Genomic DNA, 14,285 nt, shown 5'->3' with positions numbered 1-14,285 from the left:
CTACAGTTTAGATGGGTACATATCTAACTAAGAAATAATTCATGTAAGCCATAGATGTGTTTGAAATTAACACATAGCCTGGGCCTTGATATACCTTTGTACGAATTTAAGAATTTAAAATTAAAGTATATCACAGCCCAGACCATGTGTAAATGTACAAAAAATCTTTGGCTTCTAAGAATTATTTCGATTCTAACAGGACAAATACGGTCACTCAAAACCTGAAGCGATTATGGGTATGCCGTGCGTGCGGCTGCTCTATTTTACCCAGAGTTCGGTAAATGTAAAAAAAACAACTGAATAAACTGTACCTTGCATGAATTATTCCTAAAAATAACCACCAGAAAAAATATGGTTAATCTTTTCAATTCTCTTCGCAACATCTGCCATTTTTAATTTACATTTTGTAAGCTCATATTATAATCAAGGAGCCGCCATGATGACTTGCTGAAATCAGCCAAATGTGCGAATAATGCAACAGAATAAAAAAAAGATACCTACCTTAATTTAATTTAATTTATTATGTCTGTTTAGTTCACGCATCGTTGTAAATATAACGAAATTTGATGAGACTGTCATCAAAGTGAGAGGGTTGGCGCTATAAAACCAGGTTTAATCCACCATTTTGTACATTTGAAAATGTCTGTACCAAGTCAGGAAAATGACAGTTCTTGTCCATTCGTTTTTTATGTGTTTTGTCATTTGATTTTGCCATGTGATTATGGACTTTCCTCTGAGTTCTGTATTTATATGATTTTACTTTTTAAATCTTTTTTGTAATGCAAGTATATCCGTGTTTATACGGTAAACGCAATGGAAAAAACCTTCATCGTTGATTTTTTCATTTTATGACGTTATGTTTTGAAATAACGTTAATGTGCCAAAAAAAATAATTGAATTTCGCGGTAATTTAATTTATTTTGATTTTGCACATTTTTCCAATCTCAAGCAAACATAATTTTTGTTATGCATCAGAGTAAAGATTATGTAAGGTTTTTTTTCCATTGTAAAATTTAACACAGAGAAATCAACATAACATTGGCGTATAGGTTTTGATACATGTGGATTTACGTGGGAGGTATATTTCAACAGCCATTTATATGTTCATCTCAGAGTCTGCGCTAAGTATAGATACATCGAGAATACAATCACGGCGTTGTTTACAAAGCGAAAGAAGCACGTCATATTAGAGTAATCAATTGATATTTTTGTAACGATTTTTCATATATTCACCTATTGTTTCAAGAGACGTTTGCATATCGTTGCATATAAACTTGTAATCCTTTATTTAAAAAAAATTTCATAACACAAATTCTTTGTATGATGAGAAAACCAATTTAACACATTTTCCTTATCACTTATCACGTGACGGCGTTTAACCAATCATAACGTCATAATGTACGCGAGGTGTGATAATGTACGATAAGCCAACTTAATAAAATTGTTTTTCGTATCGTTTATTCATACAACACAATTTTTAGTAATCACTCAACCTTGGCCCAAGGATTTGTAGGTTATTTTTTTCGAAAAGCAATCGAGTTGTGATGACCGATGATAATCTGTTTATCACCATTTTGTTTTACCTATGACGACGTTGTTAATATCATGCGTCCTTATTTTCTGGTGAATCACTCTACTGTGTTGAAAAGTATATTATCAGTCAGTAACATAAAAGAATAATTTCGTTAAATAACAGTCATGTTAAAAATCATCAAAATGATTTGTGAATTTGTAGTCATAAAATCATAATACTATGTCAATGAAATAATTTGGTTGTTCTTGTAGGTGCATGCACAGAAGAAGAATTTAGCTGTTCGGACATTAACTTGAATCACTGTATTCCCGCTGATTGGCGATGTGACGGTGAAGATGATTGTGACTGTGACGGCGAAGATGGTTGTAACAAGGACGAGACAGACGAAACTTGTATTGCAAGTAAGTAATTATATCAATCTCCCATACAGACAGAGTTATCGTCCTTGATGAGGAAAGGACGATAACTATGTCTGTATGGGAGATTGTAATTATATAAGGATGTTCGCTCCTCTTGTTTTTGATTTGTTTTTGCCAGATATTCGGAATTCTCTGGTCTTATTCATGTAGTGTCTGTATTGTTTAAAATTTTTTTGAGATATTATAGCTTTTTTATTTTATGTTTTCCTAATTTTGAAGAATAGTCTTTCACTGTTAAAAGTATGGAAAATCTAGAGAGCGTAATATCCCATACCTTCTATACATTATTTTGCAAAAACAAGAACACGTCCATAAATTTTCTTATTTTTTTTTTACTGGTTAGTTATTCATACACTTTCAATAAATACTAGTGTGGCAAACAGCTTGTTATTTTAAAACACAGAGTCGACCATTCATAAACTCTATATTCTTTCCTATTTGTATTTTAACGATGATATCAATTTACTAACATGAAGGTGTCAGACCACCAACTCAAAACGTCTTTATAAGTTACCGTTAACTTAAACTAACCAACAAATTTTGCAGAAATGAAACTTTTAGTAAAAGCGAAATATATTTAGATCATTTTGAGTCAAAACATTTTTGTTAATGAGTTTGCATTATTGTTCTCCGTCAATTATTAATTGCAATGAGTGTCTTAAAATCACTCCTCACTTACTGCATGCAATGGATAAAACGACAAAAAGCTGACAAAAACAATCCCAATTATTATGATAGCTTTTTTTTTATATAAAATATCAGGAAATGCTTACCCTTCAAGAGCACCTGATTTCACTCCTGGTTTTTAATGCAGTTCTTGTTCTTTCTGATTCATTATTTATAACTGTTCATGTAAATGTCCTTTTGTTTTGTGAGTCTTTCTGTACTTCTTGGTTTTGATTGTTGTTATTATCAAACAATAACTAAAAGAACTCGCCAAGGGATTCGTGTTTGTCTCGGTTGATAAATTGTTGGTTAGCGTAAATTTAACATTGAGGTTAAGCAAAATGAAATAACAAATCACCAAATTCTGACAGACTCCATTTTAGGATATTAAAATTTGTAACAAACATAGACTTTTAGTCTACTCGTTGCAATCAGCACGGAATATTATTAAATTTTCAACTATTTACTGGCTTACATAAGTTGCACAAAAAATCTTACAAATACAGATGTGTTTCGTCTTCAAGCCGCGATATAGCCTTTTTGTGCTAATGCGGCGTACAGCAACCAACCAGCAATCAATCAATCGTCTTCAAGCCATTGTTCCACCACTGTACATTTTATAATGCCTACTACATGAAAATAATGTATTGCACTTTGTACACTCACAACATTTGTAAAAAGTGTTCAAATAGGCTTTGGTAAGTTTCTTATCCAGAACAGACTCCAGTTACTGTGGATTCATTTATTTTCTTTGATATCAATTTTCGTGGATTGAAGAAATTTAACATTTTCGTGGATATCTGAATTCGTTGTTTGCTGATTTCTATGTACAAAGCCTAAAGAAAATTTGTAATTCGTTGAACATATGAATTCGTGGTTCACCTGTATCCACGAAACCCAGGAAAATTGGTATCCAACGAATAATAATGAATCCACATTATTGTATTCGTGTCTATTCATAATCATTTGCTAGTACTGTTGTTGTAAGGACAGTAAGACAGAGTTTCTGACCTGATATTTTCTGGGAACTGCACATTCACGATTTCCGGTCAGCGATATTCTTATTAATATTTTCATCGCTCGACAATATTGAAATACAACATTACTTTAATGATTCTCGTGTGTGGGTATGGATTGATTTTTTTTATATATGGTATAATGACAACGAGAAAGTTACAATCAGGTAGTTTAAACTTTCTTCTTTATTTAAAGTGTGTGGTGCTGAATTTTTTTACTGTGCTGTTGATTTGTCGTGTGTTCCTGGTAACTATGTATGTGACGGTGAGGCAGATTGTAACAATGGAGAAGATGAATATCAATGTAAGTAATGACTAATTAAAATAATAAGACGGCTGCCACATCTGGAGCAGAATCTGTCGACCCTCCCGGAGCATTTAAGATCACCCTAGTTTTGTGGGTTTTTTTGTCTAGTCTTCAGTTTTGTTATATGTTGTGTCTTTTGTCTTTTGTACTTTGTCTGTTTGTTTTTTCCTTTTTCAAGCCATGGAGTTATCAGTTGATTTTTATGAGTTTGACTGTCCCTTTGGTATCTTTCCCGTCTGAATCATAGATGTCAGTGTCAATTTTGGGTGTTTCGCTCAAAACCGAATAATTGATAGTCAAGGACTATAAAAAAAAACAAAAATACTGAACTCCTAGAAAATTTAAAAACGGGAATGTACTTATTAAATGGCTGAATCACAAGTTCAAACACATCAAACGAATGGATAATGACTGTAATATTCCTGACTTGGTTCAGTATGTTTAAGTGGTAAAACACACGACGATATATATAAAAAAAAAAACAGATTATATCCATCAAATAACACCTCTGCATTACGCGTTGGAGTCTTAGTTTCTAAAAAAATAATTATTCATAAACGGACAATTTATCAATAGTGTGATATAAAAGATAGACGAAAAATAAAAGACATCCAAACTAATAATTCGAGTATAAACTGTCAACAGCATGGGAAAAAACGAAAACGACCAACTGGCAAACAATAGTACATACAATACAACATACAACACTACAGATTAAGCAACACGAACCCCACCAAAACAACAATAGGTGATGGTTGTCTCAGATGCCCCGGAAGGGTGGGGAGATGCTGTTCAGTACCTAAGCACTGCGTTCTGATATTGATGATACGTGCGAGAACAAATAGTCCACAGCAAACTATTTATCTTGGTCGTGCTACTGTGTAGTATGTACTTTAATTTAATGTAGAATATGAATAAATTTGATAATTGATTCAATTAATTCAAAAATTGTTTTTCAAAATGTGAACGTCAACGTCAATGCTTAATACATTTGTTAGGCAAGGGTTCAAAGACAAAATATTGTAAATTGAGGATGGATGTTGATTAACTTATTTAACTAATTGCAGTCCTCTTATACATCAGTTATTTGTGTTTAAAAAAATGGTTGACATGATACATTTGTATGCCAAATTAGGACAACAGAAAGTACGTTTAAAGTACTGCTCTACACGAAAGCTAGACATTGAGTAATACTACTACATAATTGATATTTCAACTTATGTTTTAATTTGCATGAGGACAGTCTATTAGAAGATGTGTGGGATTAGGATGATTCCCGTTATAATTATTATTGAATTCTAATCACGTACCAGTGTCCTCAAACGCACATATAAAAGAACTGATTACATGATACGGGACGAATAAGTAGACAATTCATTGATGAGTTTATCCCACAACTCCGGATCATGTCTAGAGATGGACTTGTCTTCAATAAGCGAACTTCTTAAACCCTTCCCTGTCATGCGAAATAAATCTTGTAATGCATGGCAATGTTGTCAGGAGATAAATGTTAGTCAAAATTCATTATTGTCATTATTTCTTTTAATTTCGTAAATGAAAACTATTTTAACAAGGTAAATGTATCACAATTGTTTGTTGACTTTCGATAACCAACTATATAATGGTAAGTATAGAAATAATTGCATGCATTTATTATTTAGATTATGGCATTTAAGACTAAAATGTGATTATAATTTTGACAAAATTGACAAAAATCCTGTTTAAGTCATATCAAATATTAAAACATGAGTTTAAATTATTGCGATTATAACCCTACTGCATTTTTCTCGACATAATTTTATTTAAGAATTGAATGCTTCTTTTTGTAAATTTATAGGGTTGTAAAAGCGTTGACCGAAGTACATTTTGTATGAAGCGCGGAAGCTTATGAAATAACATGTGATGTGCAATTAGCCAATCAGAATAACGTATTATAATTAAACATACATCTAATGTAATTATTTGTCATTATGTGTAGGTGAATGCACCGACTCTGACTTTATTTGTTATGATGGTTCTTGCATTATAAGTGGTTATGTATGTGACGACTATGACGATTGTAGTTCGGGAGAGGATGAGGCAAATTGTAAGTATTTACATTAATTGTATTGTGAACTATGTTTTGATGTTACACTATTGTTTCAGGTAAAGATGAAGGTTGGAACATATTAAAACGTTTAAACCTGCTGCGTTTGTTTGCACCTATCGTATGTCAGGAATCGGATGTTAAGTAGTTGTTGTTTTGTTGATGTGGTTCATTAGTCTTTCTCGTTTTTAATTTAGATTAGACAGTTGGTGTTTCCTTTCTAAATGGTTTAACAATAGATCCCTTATTGCTTGATGTTTGGTGTGAGCAAAGGCTCCGTGTTGAAGACTGTACTGCAAGCTATATTTGTTTATTTGTACAAATTGTGATACGGATTGAGAGTTGTCCAATTGACACTCATACCACATCTTCTAATATCAATATAAGAGACATTATATGCATGGAGATTCAAACTCATTAGAAAAAAAAGTCAACAAAGCTACAGAAACCCTTCTAACAATAAGGGAAAACTCTTGAAAATGCTTGAAGGATATGTTACGGCATACGTCGTGAAAGAGAGATAAAATGTTTTAAATTATAAATAAACTAAGAAGACGACAAAACGGTTGAAAATGCCGTGGAAACAAACGAACAGACAATAACGTAGCTAAAAAAGAAATTATCTGAGAATTCCGTGGTAACAAACAAACTGACAATGCCGTGTAAAAAACTAAAAACGACTAAAACACAAACAGTACACACAAAACAAACAGTAGTACACAAAACACAAACAGTACACACAACACAAACAGTACACACAACACAAACACTACACAAAACACTAACTGTACACAAAACCCTAACAGAGCACACAACACAAACAGTACACAAACACAAACAGTACACAAAACACGAACAGTACACACAACACAAACAGTACACAAAACAAAAACAGTACACAACAAAATACAAACAGTACACACAACACAAACAATATACAAAACACAAACAGTACACAAAACAAAAACAGTACACAACAAAATACAAACAGTACACACAACACAAACAATATACAAAACACAAACAGAACACAACAAGACACAAACAGTACACAAAACAAAAACAGTACACAAAATACAAACAGTACACACAACACAAACAATATACTATTTACATCATTTATATTTCTACTTAGGTTAAAATTTATGATTTTGAAAACCGTTTTGATTTCTTTTCGTTGTTATAATGGTATATCCGAATATCAGTCAAATCCCTCATTTGACACTACATTTATAATAGTATAGACACTATTAAATCAATTGTGTTAATTTCAATCATCTTGTTTTGTTTCCGTCATGCAGCCTCATTCATGAGGACCTCCAATCTGTCAAAATAATGATGTGTACTTACTTTTATGACAAGAACTTGTTTTTTCATCCCATTTACAATAGAGCACAGGTTAGAAAAAAACTTTTCGGGATACGGTAGTTAGTTTAATCTTATATGACTTTACCCACCACGTGACTGAAATTTACACATCGTCAATTCCAACAGATGTTGAGAAAACAGGTGAAAATGTTTGATTTTATACTGCATAAAATATTTGGGAAATAAAGGTCAAATAAGTTGGTCACCTTCCCTTCAGTCGTATTAGAACTAATATTACGTACTTAAGAACCCTACGAACATTATTTTTTTCTTATGGTGGCCGATTTAGGTCATTTCGCGTTTTCGCGTTGTCGCCCTTCATACTATATAGGACGAAAACTCGAAATCGCAAAGTTGAAAACGCGCAAACGCGAAGTCGAAAAGGCAAAATCGGAAAGAAATGAAAATATTTCGTGTTTTCGCGTTTTCGACTTAGCGTTTTCTCGTTTTCGACTTCGCGTTTTCTTGTTTTCGACTTCGCGTTTTCGACTTCACGATTTCGCGTTTTCGCCCAATTAATTTGAAAGGTGAAAGCGCGAAAACACAAAATGGCGATTTTGAAAGTGCTTGAAACTTCAAAAGTGCAGAGATATAGGCACCAATTCGTAAATTGCTGTGAAATGTAATAAAATTCGTGCGAAGATCTTTTCCGATTAAAGGCATGATTTGAGAAAGCTTATTATATTTAGATATATTTTTACACTAAATACATAAACATGTTTAAGGAATTAAGTTAAGCAAAGATTTAAAGACAGTTCGTTTATAGTTATATTCTAACACTATAAGATATGCTTACTTTACCGAATTTGGAACAAACTTTTGCAATTTTGGTTCCTCAGTGATCCTCCACTTTGTATTCCTGACTTAGTACACTAATTTTCTCATGACGAAAATGATGGATACATGCTTGTTTTAAAGTAAGATAAACCTCTCACTTGAATATGAAGGCAAGTAGGTGGGGGTTCCTTAATGGTGAAATACTTGAATATTCGGGTTAAATGCATTGACATAAAGAGTAAGACTGCATAACTTATTATTAACATATGAAGGTCTTTGAGATTGCCTTCAGTAACTTAACGAATGTATTTATATACAACAACCTATCATACTATTCGTGCATTGTGTGGTTTGTTATTAAATATTCACTTTATAATAACCACGAGGAGGAAAGTAATATGACGGGTAGTCCGGGTGAAGTAGGATCCGTGCATTTTATTGAAGCATCCGTTTTTTGATTGGGTTCGTTCAATCATAATTATTTTACACAGTGTTTTGAGAAATTGTTTGTCTTCGTCATGTTTGGATTTGTTACATCTTCTCTCAATTTTAACATCTTTCTCTCGACTGAGAAGATATCTGTGAATTGACCATTCATGTACACACTTGTCAACATTTAGCAATTACTCAAGCGATACTATATAGCTTAACATGTGACATTATCATGTTGTCATTTGAATGGTTTTGAATTAATTGCTATTCATTCAATGTTAATGTCACTTTGATTTACTTTTGTTTATTTTTCTCTAAAATTGATTGTGATAAAGAACTTGATAAATGGCGATTGTGTGTCGTTGCATGATATTTTGAAGGGACGTTTACAAAATATTAAATAATGGGCAAAAATAAAGCATATAGAATAATGAGGTTCTAAAATATAAAGAAAAGACAATAATGTGCAACAAGTACATTGTATGAAAAATAACTAAAAATGTACTTCAAATGAAGAAGACAAAAATGAAGTAACCCCATCCAAACTCCTTTGTATGTGTCATTGATGTATGATCTTGATTTGGAAATGCTGAATTCAAATGTATTTCTCTGCAGTTTTTATTTGTTTGCAACACCAAACCATTTACATTTTTTGGCCAATAAAACACATTACACAGTCCATGCAGTTAACGAACTTGTTACACTATATACTTGTAGATGTATATGTCAACAAAATGACATCATTGATCATGTTAAAACAACACAATCATACACGCATATGTCTTTACAGTTATAACTCAATTTAAGGTGAACCGACAGAGCCACGTGTGGAAAAAAGGTGTTTAGACTCAACTAGAGATACATCAACATAATGACATCACCAATCTTAATGAATACAAGACAATTCAATTTCAGATCAACCGACAGAGCCATGTCTGGCAAAAAGGTGTTTAGACTCAACTAGAGATACATCAACATAATGACATCACCAATCTTAATGAATACAAGACAATCATTTATCTTTACTGCTATAATTCAATTTCAGATCAACCGATAGAGTCATGTCTGGCAAAAAGGTTTTGGGACTCAACTAGAGATACATCAACATTATGATTTCATTAATCTTGTTGAATACAAGTCAATCATTTATCTTTACTGTTATAACTCAATTTCAGGTGAACCGATAGTGCCGTGTCTGGAAAAAAGGTTTTTAGACTCAACTAGAGATACATTATCATTATGACATCATTAAGCATGTTGAATACAAAACAATCATTTATCTTTACTGTTATAATTAAATTTCAGATCAACCGACAGAGTCATGTCTGACAAAAAGGTTTTGGGACTCAACTAGAGATAGATCAACATTATGATTTCATTAATCTTGTTGAATACAAGTCAATCATTTATCTTTACTGTTATAACTCAATTTCAGGTGAACCGGAAGAGCCGTATGTAGAAAAAAGGTTTTTAGACTCAACTAGAGATACATCATCATTATGACATCATTAAGCATGTTGAATACAACACAATCATTTATCTTTACTGTTATAACTCAATTTCAGGTGAACCGATAGAGCCGTATGTGGGAAAAAGGTTTTTAGACTCAATTAGAGATACATCATCATTATGACATCATTTAGCATGTTGAATACAACACAATCATTTATCTTTACTGTTATAACTCAATTAAAGGTCAATCAATAGAGCCATGTCCGGAGATCATGTGTCTAGACGAAAGTTGCATTGAACATTCAAAAGTATGTGACGGTAACTTTGACTGTCCTTATAGAGAAGACGAATATCTATGTAGTAAGTTAACATGAGTACGACGACACACTAATCAACCAATGTTCACTGTAGTAAGTCAAAACGGGTATGAAGACACATAAATAAACCAATTGTCTCTATAGTAAGTAAAAGCAAGTATAAAGACACATTTACACACCAATGTAAGTAAAAGCAAGTATAAAAAACATTTACACACCAATGTTTACTGTAGTAAGTTAACACGAGTATGAGGACACACTGATACACCAAATTTCTATAGTAAAAAAAACAAAGTCGGAAACACATTAACAAACCCATTTTTTTCTTCAGTAAGTAAAACCAAGTGTATAGATACATTAAAAACCAATGTTCTCTATAAACAAGTATGAAGACACTCTAACCTCAATTTTTAGGCACAGACTCATTTAAATTTGACTTTTGAATAATTATGCCAAGTCTGATAAATCAAATGAGTACTCTATTGCTTTAAGTACATGATAAATTGTTTATTAAGGCATTTAAAAAAGTTGTTTTTTGCATTATTTTAATTTTTAAGGTGGCTCGTGGGTACAAAAATTTCAGGAAAAAATTAAACCTTTATTTTTTCATTACAAATTTTATTTATTACACTATTAGTTATTACTTTATGATATGGTACAAAAATCAACCCAAAGAATCGATTCGGTTTGACCCCAGATGACTTTTAAAATGTTTATATCATTGAAAAAGCTCCAAATTATCTCCCTTTGGTGCAAACATGCCATTTTTTGGCTTTAAATTTGAAATATCATTTTAAACTCATCGGTGACCTATATTTTTTATTATTGTTTTCAAATAAGCTGTACATAAACTAAAAAATTGTAAAATTTAAGCGATTTCTTATATTAGGTTATTAGGCTATAAAAAGATATAGCGAAATCCTATATTAGAAAAAAAAAATTATACCCAGGAGCTACCCCCCCCCCCCCTTAAATCCCCAAATGTTGATATGTGAAATATTTTAATTTTAACGTCAAAATTAAACACGCAAAGATGAGTATAGAATTAAACATATTGTCTATAATACATAACCTATTGTTATGAAACTTTGTAAGCAGTGTTATAATTTATTAAGCTTTGGTCATACCAAGTCTTTTTAAGATTGGTCAACTCTTTCTATCCTATTAGGTCCGAGACCACAATTGTCGTTGTAAATTGGAAGTAGGGGGTGAAATAACACTGTAAAAACAATATTGGTAAAGAATTTTAAGGACAGTAATGATTTGGTCCAGCTGAAAAATGTTATTGGCACTTCGGAAGCTGTCAAATGATTTTAAGACGCCCTAAACATAAAAGTGTTCATATTTTGAGTTAGGGCCGAAGAATTTTTCTATAATTATGATATAACTTGTCCCAAAAGTAGTACAACAAACACTGAGAAAATTTCATTGAGAAAGCGCAGGTTGGATTTTTATAATTTCAACTATGTTCTAAAAGAAATGCACTACGAATTAATTGTGGTCTCGGACCAGTAAGTAAAAGCGAGTATGAAGACACACTCATACCCCAATTGTCTCCAAATGTCTCTGTAGTAAGTGAAACTGAGTCTGAAGATACATTAATAAACCAATGTTTTCTTTATTAAGTGAAAACAAGTATCAAGACACACTAATAAACCAATTTTTACTGTAGTAAGTAAATGCGAGTATGAAGACAAACTATAAACCAATTTTCTCAGTAGTAAGCAAAAAATGAGAATGAAGATTCACTAAGAAAACAATGTTCTCTGTAGTAAGTAAAAACGAGTATGAAGACACACTAAGAAACAAATTTTCTCTGTAAAGCTCATTTAAGACCGACCAATAAATTTTTAAAATCAAAATCACACTTTTCAGTCTTGTGCAATCTTAAATCAAATTGTCGTTTCAGTTCATACATTTTTCTTTCCGTCAATTAAAGTCTGTCCAGTCTTTTCTTTGTCTGTATTTGGCAAAACTTTTCGACATTTTGGGTCCTAAATACTCTTCCACATCGTACTGTATTTTTATATGTGACACTATGTGACATCTGCCGCTGTCTGTCGCACAATATTATATAACACATAGCTTAGAGGGTGATATAGCAGATTGTTACCCCAGGAAAAACATTGTCAACTAAATTCTGCAAGTATCACCACACTCGTGTGGTTTCCAGTTTAGTCGTTCCATGTTATACTAGTAACCAAGCTGGAACGATTTCGTCTCATGAGAATGCAATAACTGTTGATAATTTTAATGATTTCTTGTTTCATGTAGGTAAATGCCCTCCCGGACAAATAACTTGCTTGTTAGATGATGCATGTGTATCAGTAACAAAGATGTGTGATGGGGTTACTGATTGTAAAGCAGGAGAAGACGAAAGTTTTTGCACACCTGCAGGTAAATATGAACGTATGACCCATATAAGAAAAGGCCCCGAAATACATAACGTAAAACAATTCATAAGAGAAACTAAAAATATGTACAAAACTATAAACGGAAAACAAATATGTTATTCACCAACAAAGGACTACAACTGAGTTCAGGCTCTTGACTTGATACAGCGTTTACACAATCGGTTGTGATATTTTTACTAACGGCATACTCCCCTTACATTAGCAGCGGTGTTACAGTACAATTTACGGTAACATATATAGCTATAAACTATAATCTGTCCAAGATCAAGAGCCTGTTGTTTAGTATACGTAGTTGTCGTTGGTTCAAGTCTACCATATTTGATTTTCTTAAATCAATTTGTTCTAAATTGAGTCGTAAGCTTTACAAATGAATTGTTTAATCTTTTTCCTGTCAGACGCTTTTATTTCTGTTAACAAAACTTTGAATTTTTCGAAAAACTAACGATTTGCTTTTCCCAGGCATAGATTACCTTAGCCGTATTTTGCACAACTTTTAGGATTTTCGGATCATCAATGCTCTTCAACTTTGTACTTGTTTGGCTTTACAATTAGCGTCACTGATGAGTCTTATGTAGACGAAACGCACGTATGGCTTTCTAAAGTATAATCCTGGTATCTTTGATAACTATTATTGCCATATACCATGTCCTTCTACTTATATGAAAATCCGTTGAAAATTACATAACTTATCATATTGACATCAAGTTCAAAACAACATAAACAACACAAAGTACAGATTTGAAAATATACTGCCATTTAGTCAAAGCTAGTTCAAATCCCATAATATCAACTACAACGTGTTGTATCTAGTACTACATATTAATTGCCAATATCTGCATGCAATCATTCTGAATTAGCTAAATAAAAATTTGATTAAGTATACATTAAAGCTTTTTAGCGATCGATACTGACAAGCAGGCTTTTATCTACTTAGTAGTGTGTATGTTAAAACTAACATTGGACTTCTCCAATGGTACTAGTCTCCAAGGGTTATTAATGGTCAACCTTTTTTCCGATTTTGTTTAATGTCAGTGTGTCAATACTAAAATTCGACTTCATTTATCTTCAAATTGAATCAACTTTTTGTCATATTAAAGCAAGGAAAAACAATAATCAAAATATGACTTGTTTACCTTTAATTTAATGTAGAAGGGTGTGAACAATACCAGAGTGTTTTCAATTGTGATAACGAGTGTATAGCTCTGAACGCCAAATGTGATGGTTATAATGATTGTAGTAATGGTGAGGATGAACAGGGCTGCACAGGTAATTATATAAGAGACTGAATAATATTAGAATCTAAACGCATATAGGTATTTTTTTTTGTTTCCGTCCCTAAATCGAAAAAAACGTCACGTGATTGGTTGATTTTACAATTCTTTAAAAAACGTTCTTTTTGTATCGGTTTTTTAATTATATCCTTTGAGAATTTCGCCATTTTACAATTTAAAACATTAAGGTTAATTTTTTGTTCGTATTCTGTTTGAAAAAAAAATA

At 32.1% G+C, this 14,285-nt stretch overlaps 1 protein-coding gene across 1 annotated transcript; it reads left to right on the top strand.

The window, feature by feature from the left end:
- The first annotated feature begins 232 nt into the window (after nt 1–232).
- Nucleotides 233–14,074, top strand: LOC134694393 (low-density lipoprotein receptor-related protein 8-like). Its single transcript, XM_063555401.1, has 6 exons — nt 233–236; nt 1,786–1,935; nt 3,832–3,939; nt 5,921–6,028; nt 12,649–12,771; nt 13,938–14,074. The coding sequence occupies exons 1-6, from the start codon at nt 233–235 to the stop codon at nt 14,072–14,074; spliced, it is 630 nt and encodes a 209-aa protein (XP_063411471.1).
- Nucleotides 14,075–14,285: the final 211 nt, after the last annotated feature.

This window comes from Mytilus trossulus, chromosome 13 (assembly GCF_036588685.1).
Source record: "Mytilus trossulus isolate FHL-02 chromosome 13, PNRI_Mtr1.1.1.hap1, whole genome shotgun sequence".
NCBI lineage: Eukaryota > Metazoa > Mollusca > Bivalvia > Mytilida > Mytilidae > Mytilus > Mytilus trossulus.
This window is presented reverse-complemented; position numbering and strand designations above follow the sequence as displayed.

What these genes read in the sequence shown, in the direction of transcription:
- LOC134694393 (XM_063555401.1), top strand. An exon ending in AGACGAAACTTGTATTGCAA is followed by an intron (nt 1,936 to 3,831) that starts GTAAGTAATTAT and finishes CTTTATTTAAAG; the next exon opens with TGTGTGGTGCTGAATTTTTT. An exon ending in GGGAGAGGATGAGGCAAATT is followed by an intron (nt 6,029 to 12,648) that starts GTAAGTATTTAC and finishes TGTTTCATGTAG; the next exon opens with GTAAATGCCCTCCCGGACAA.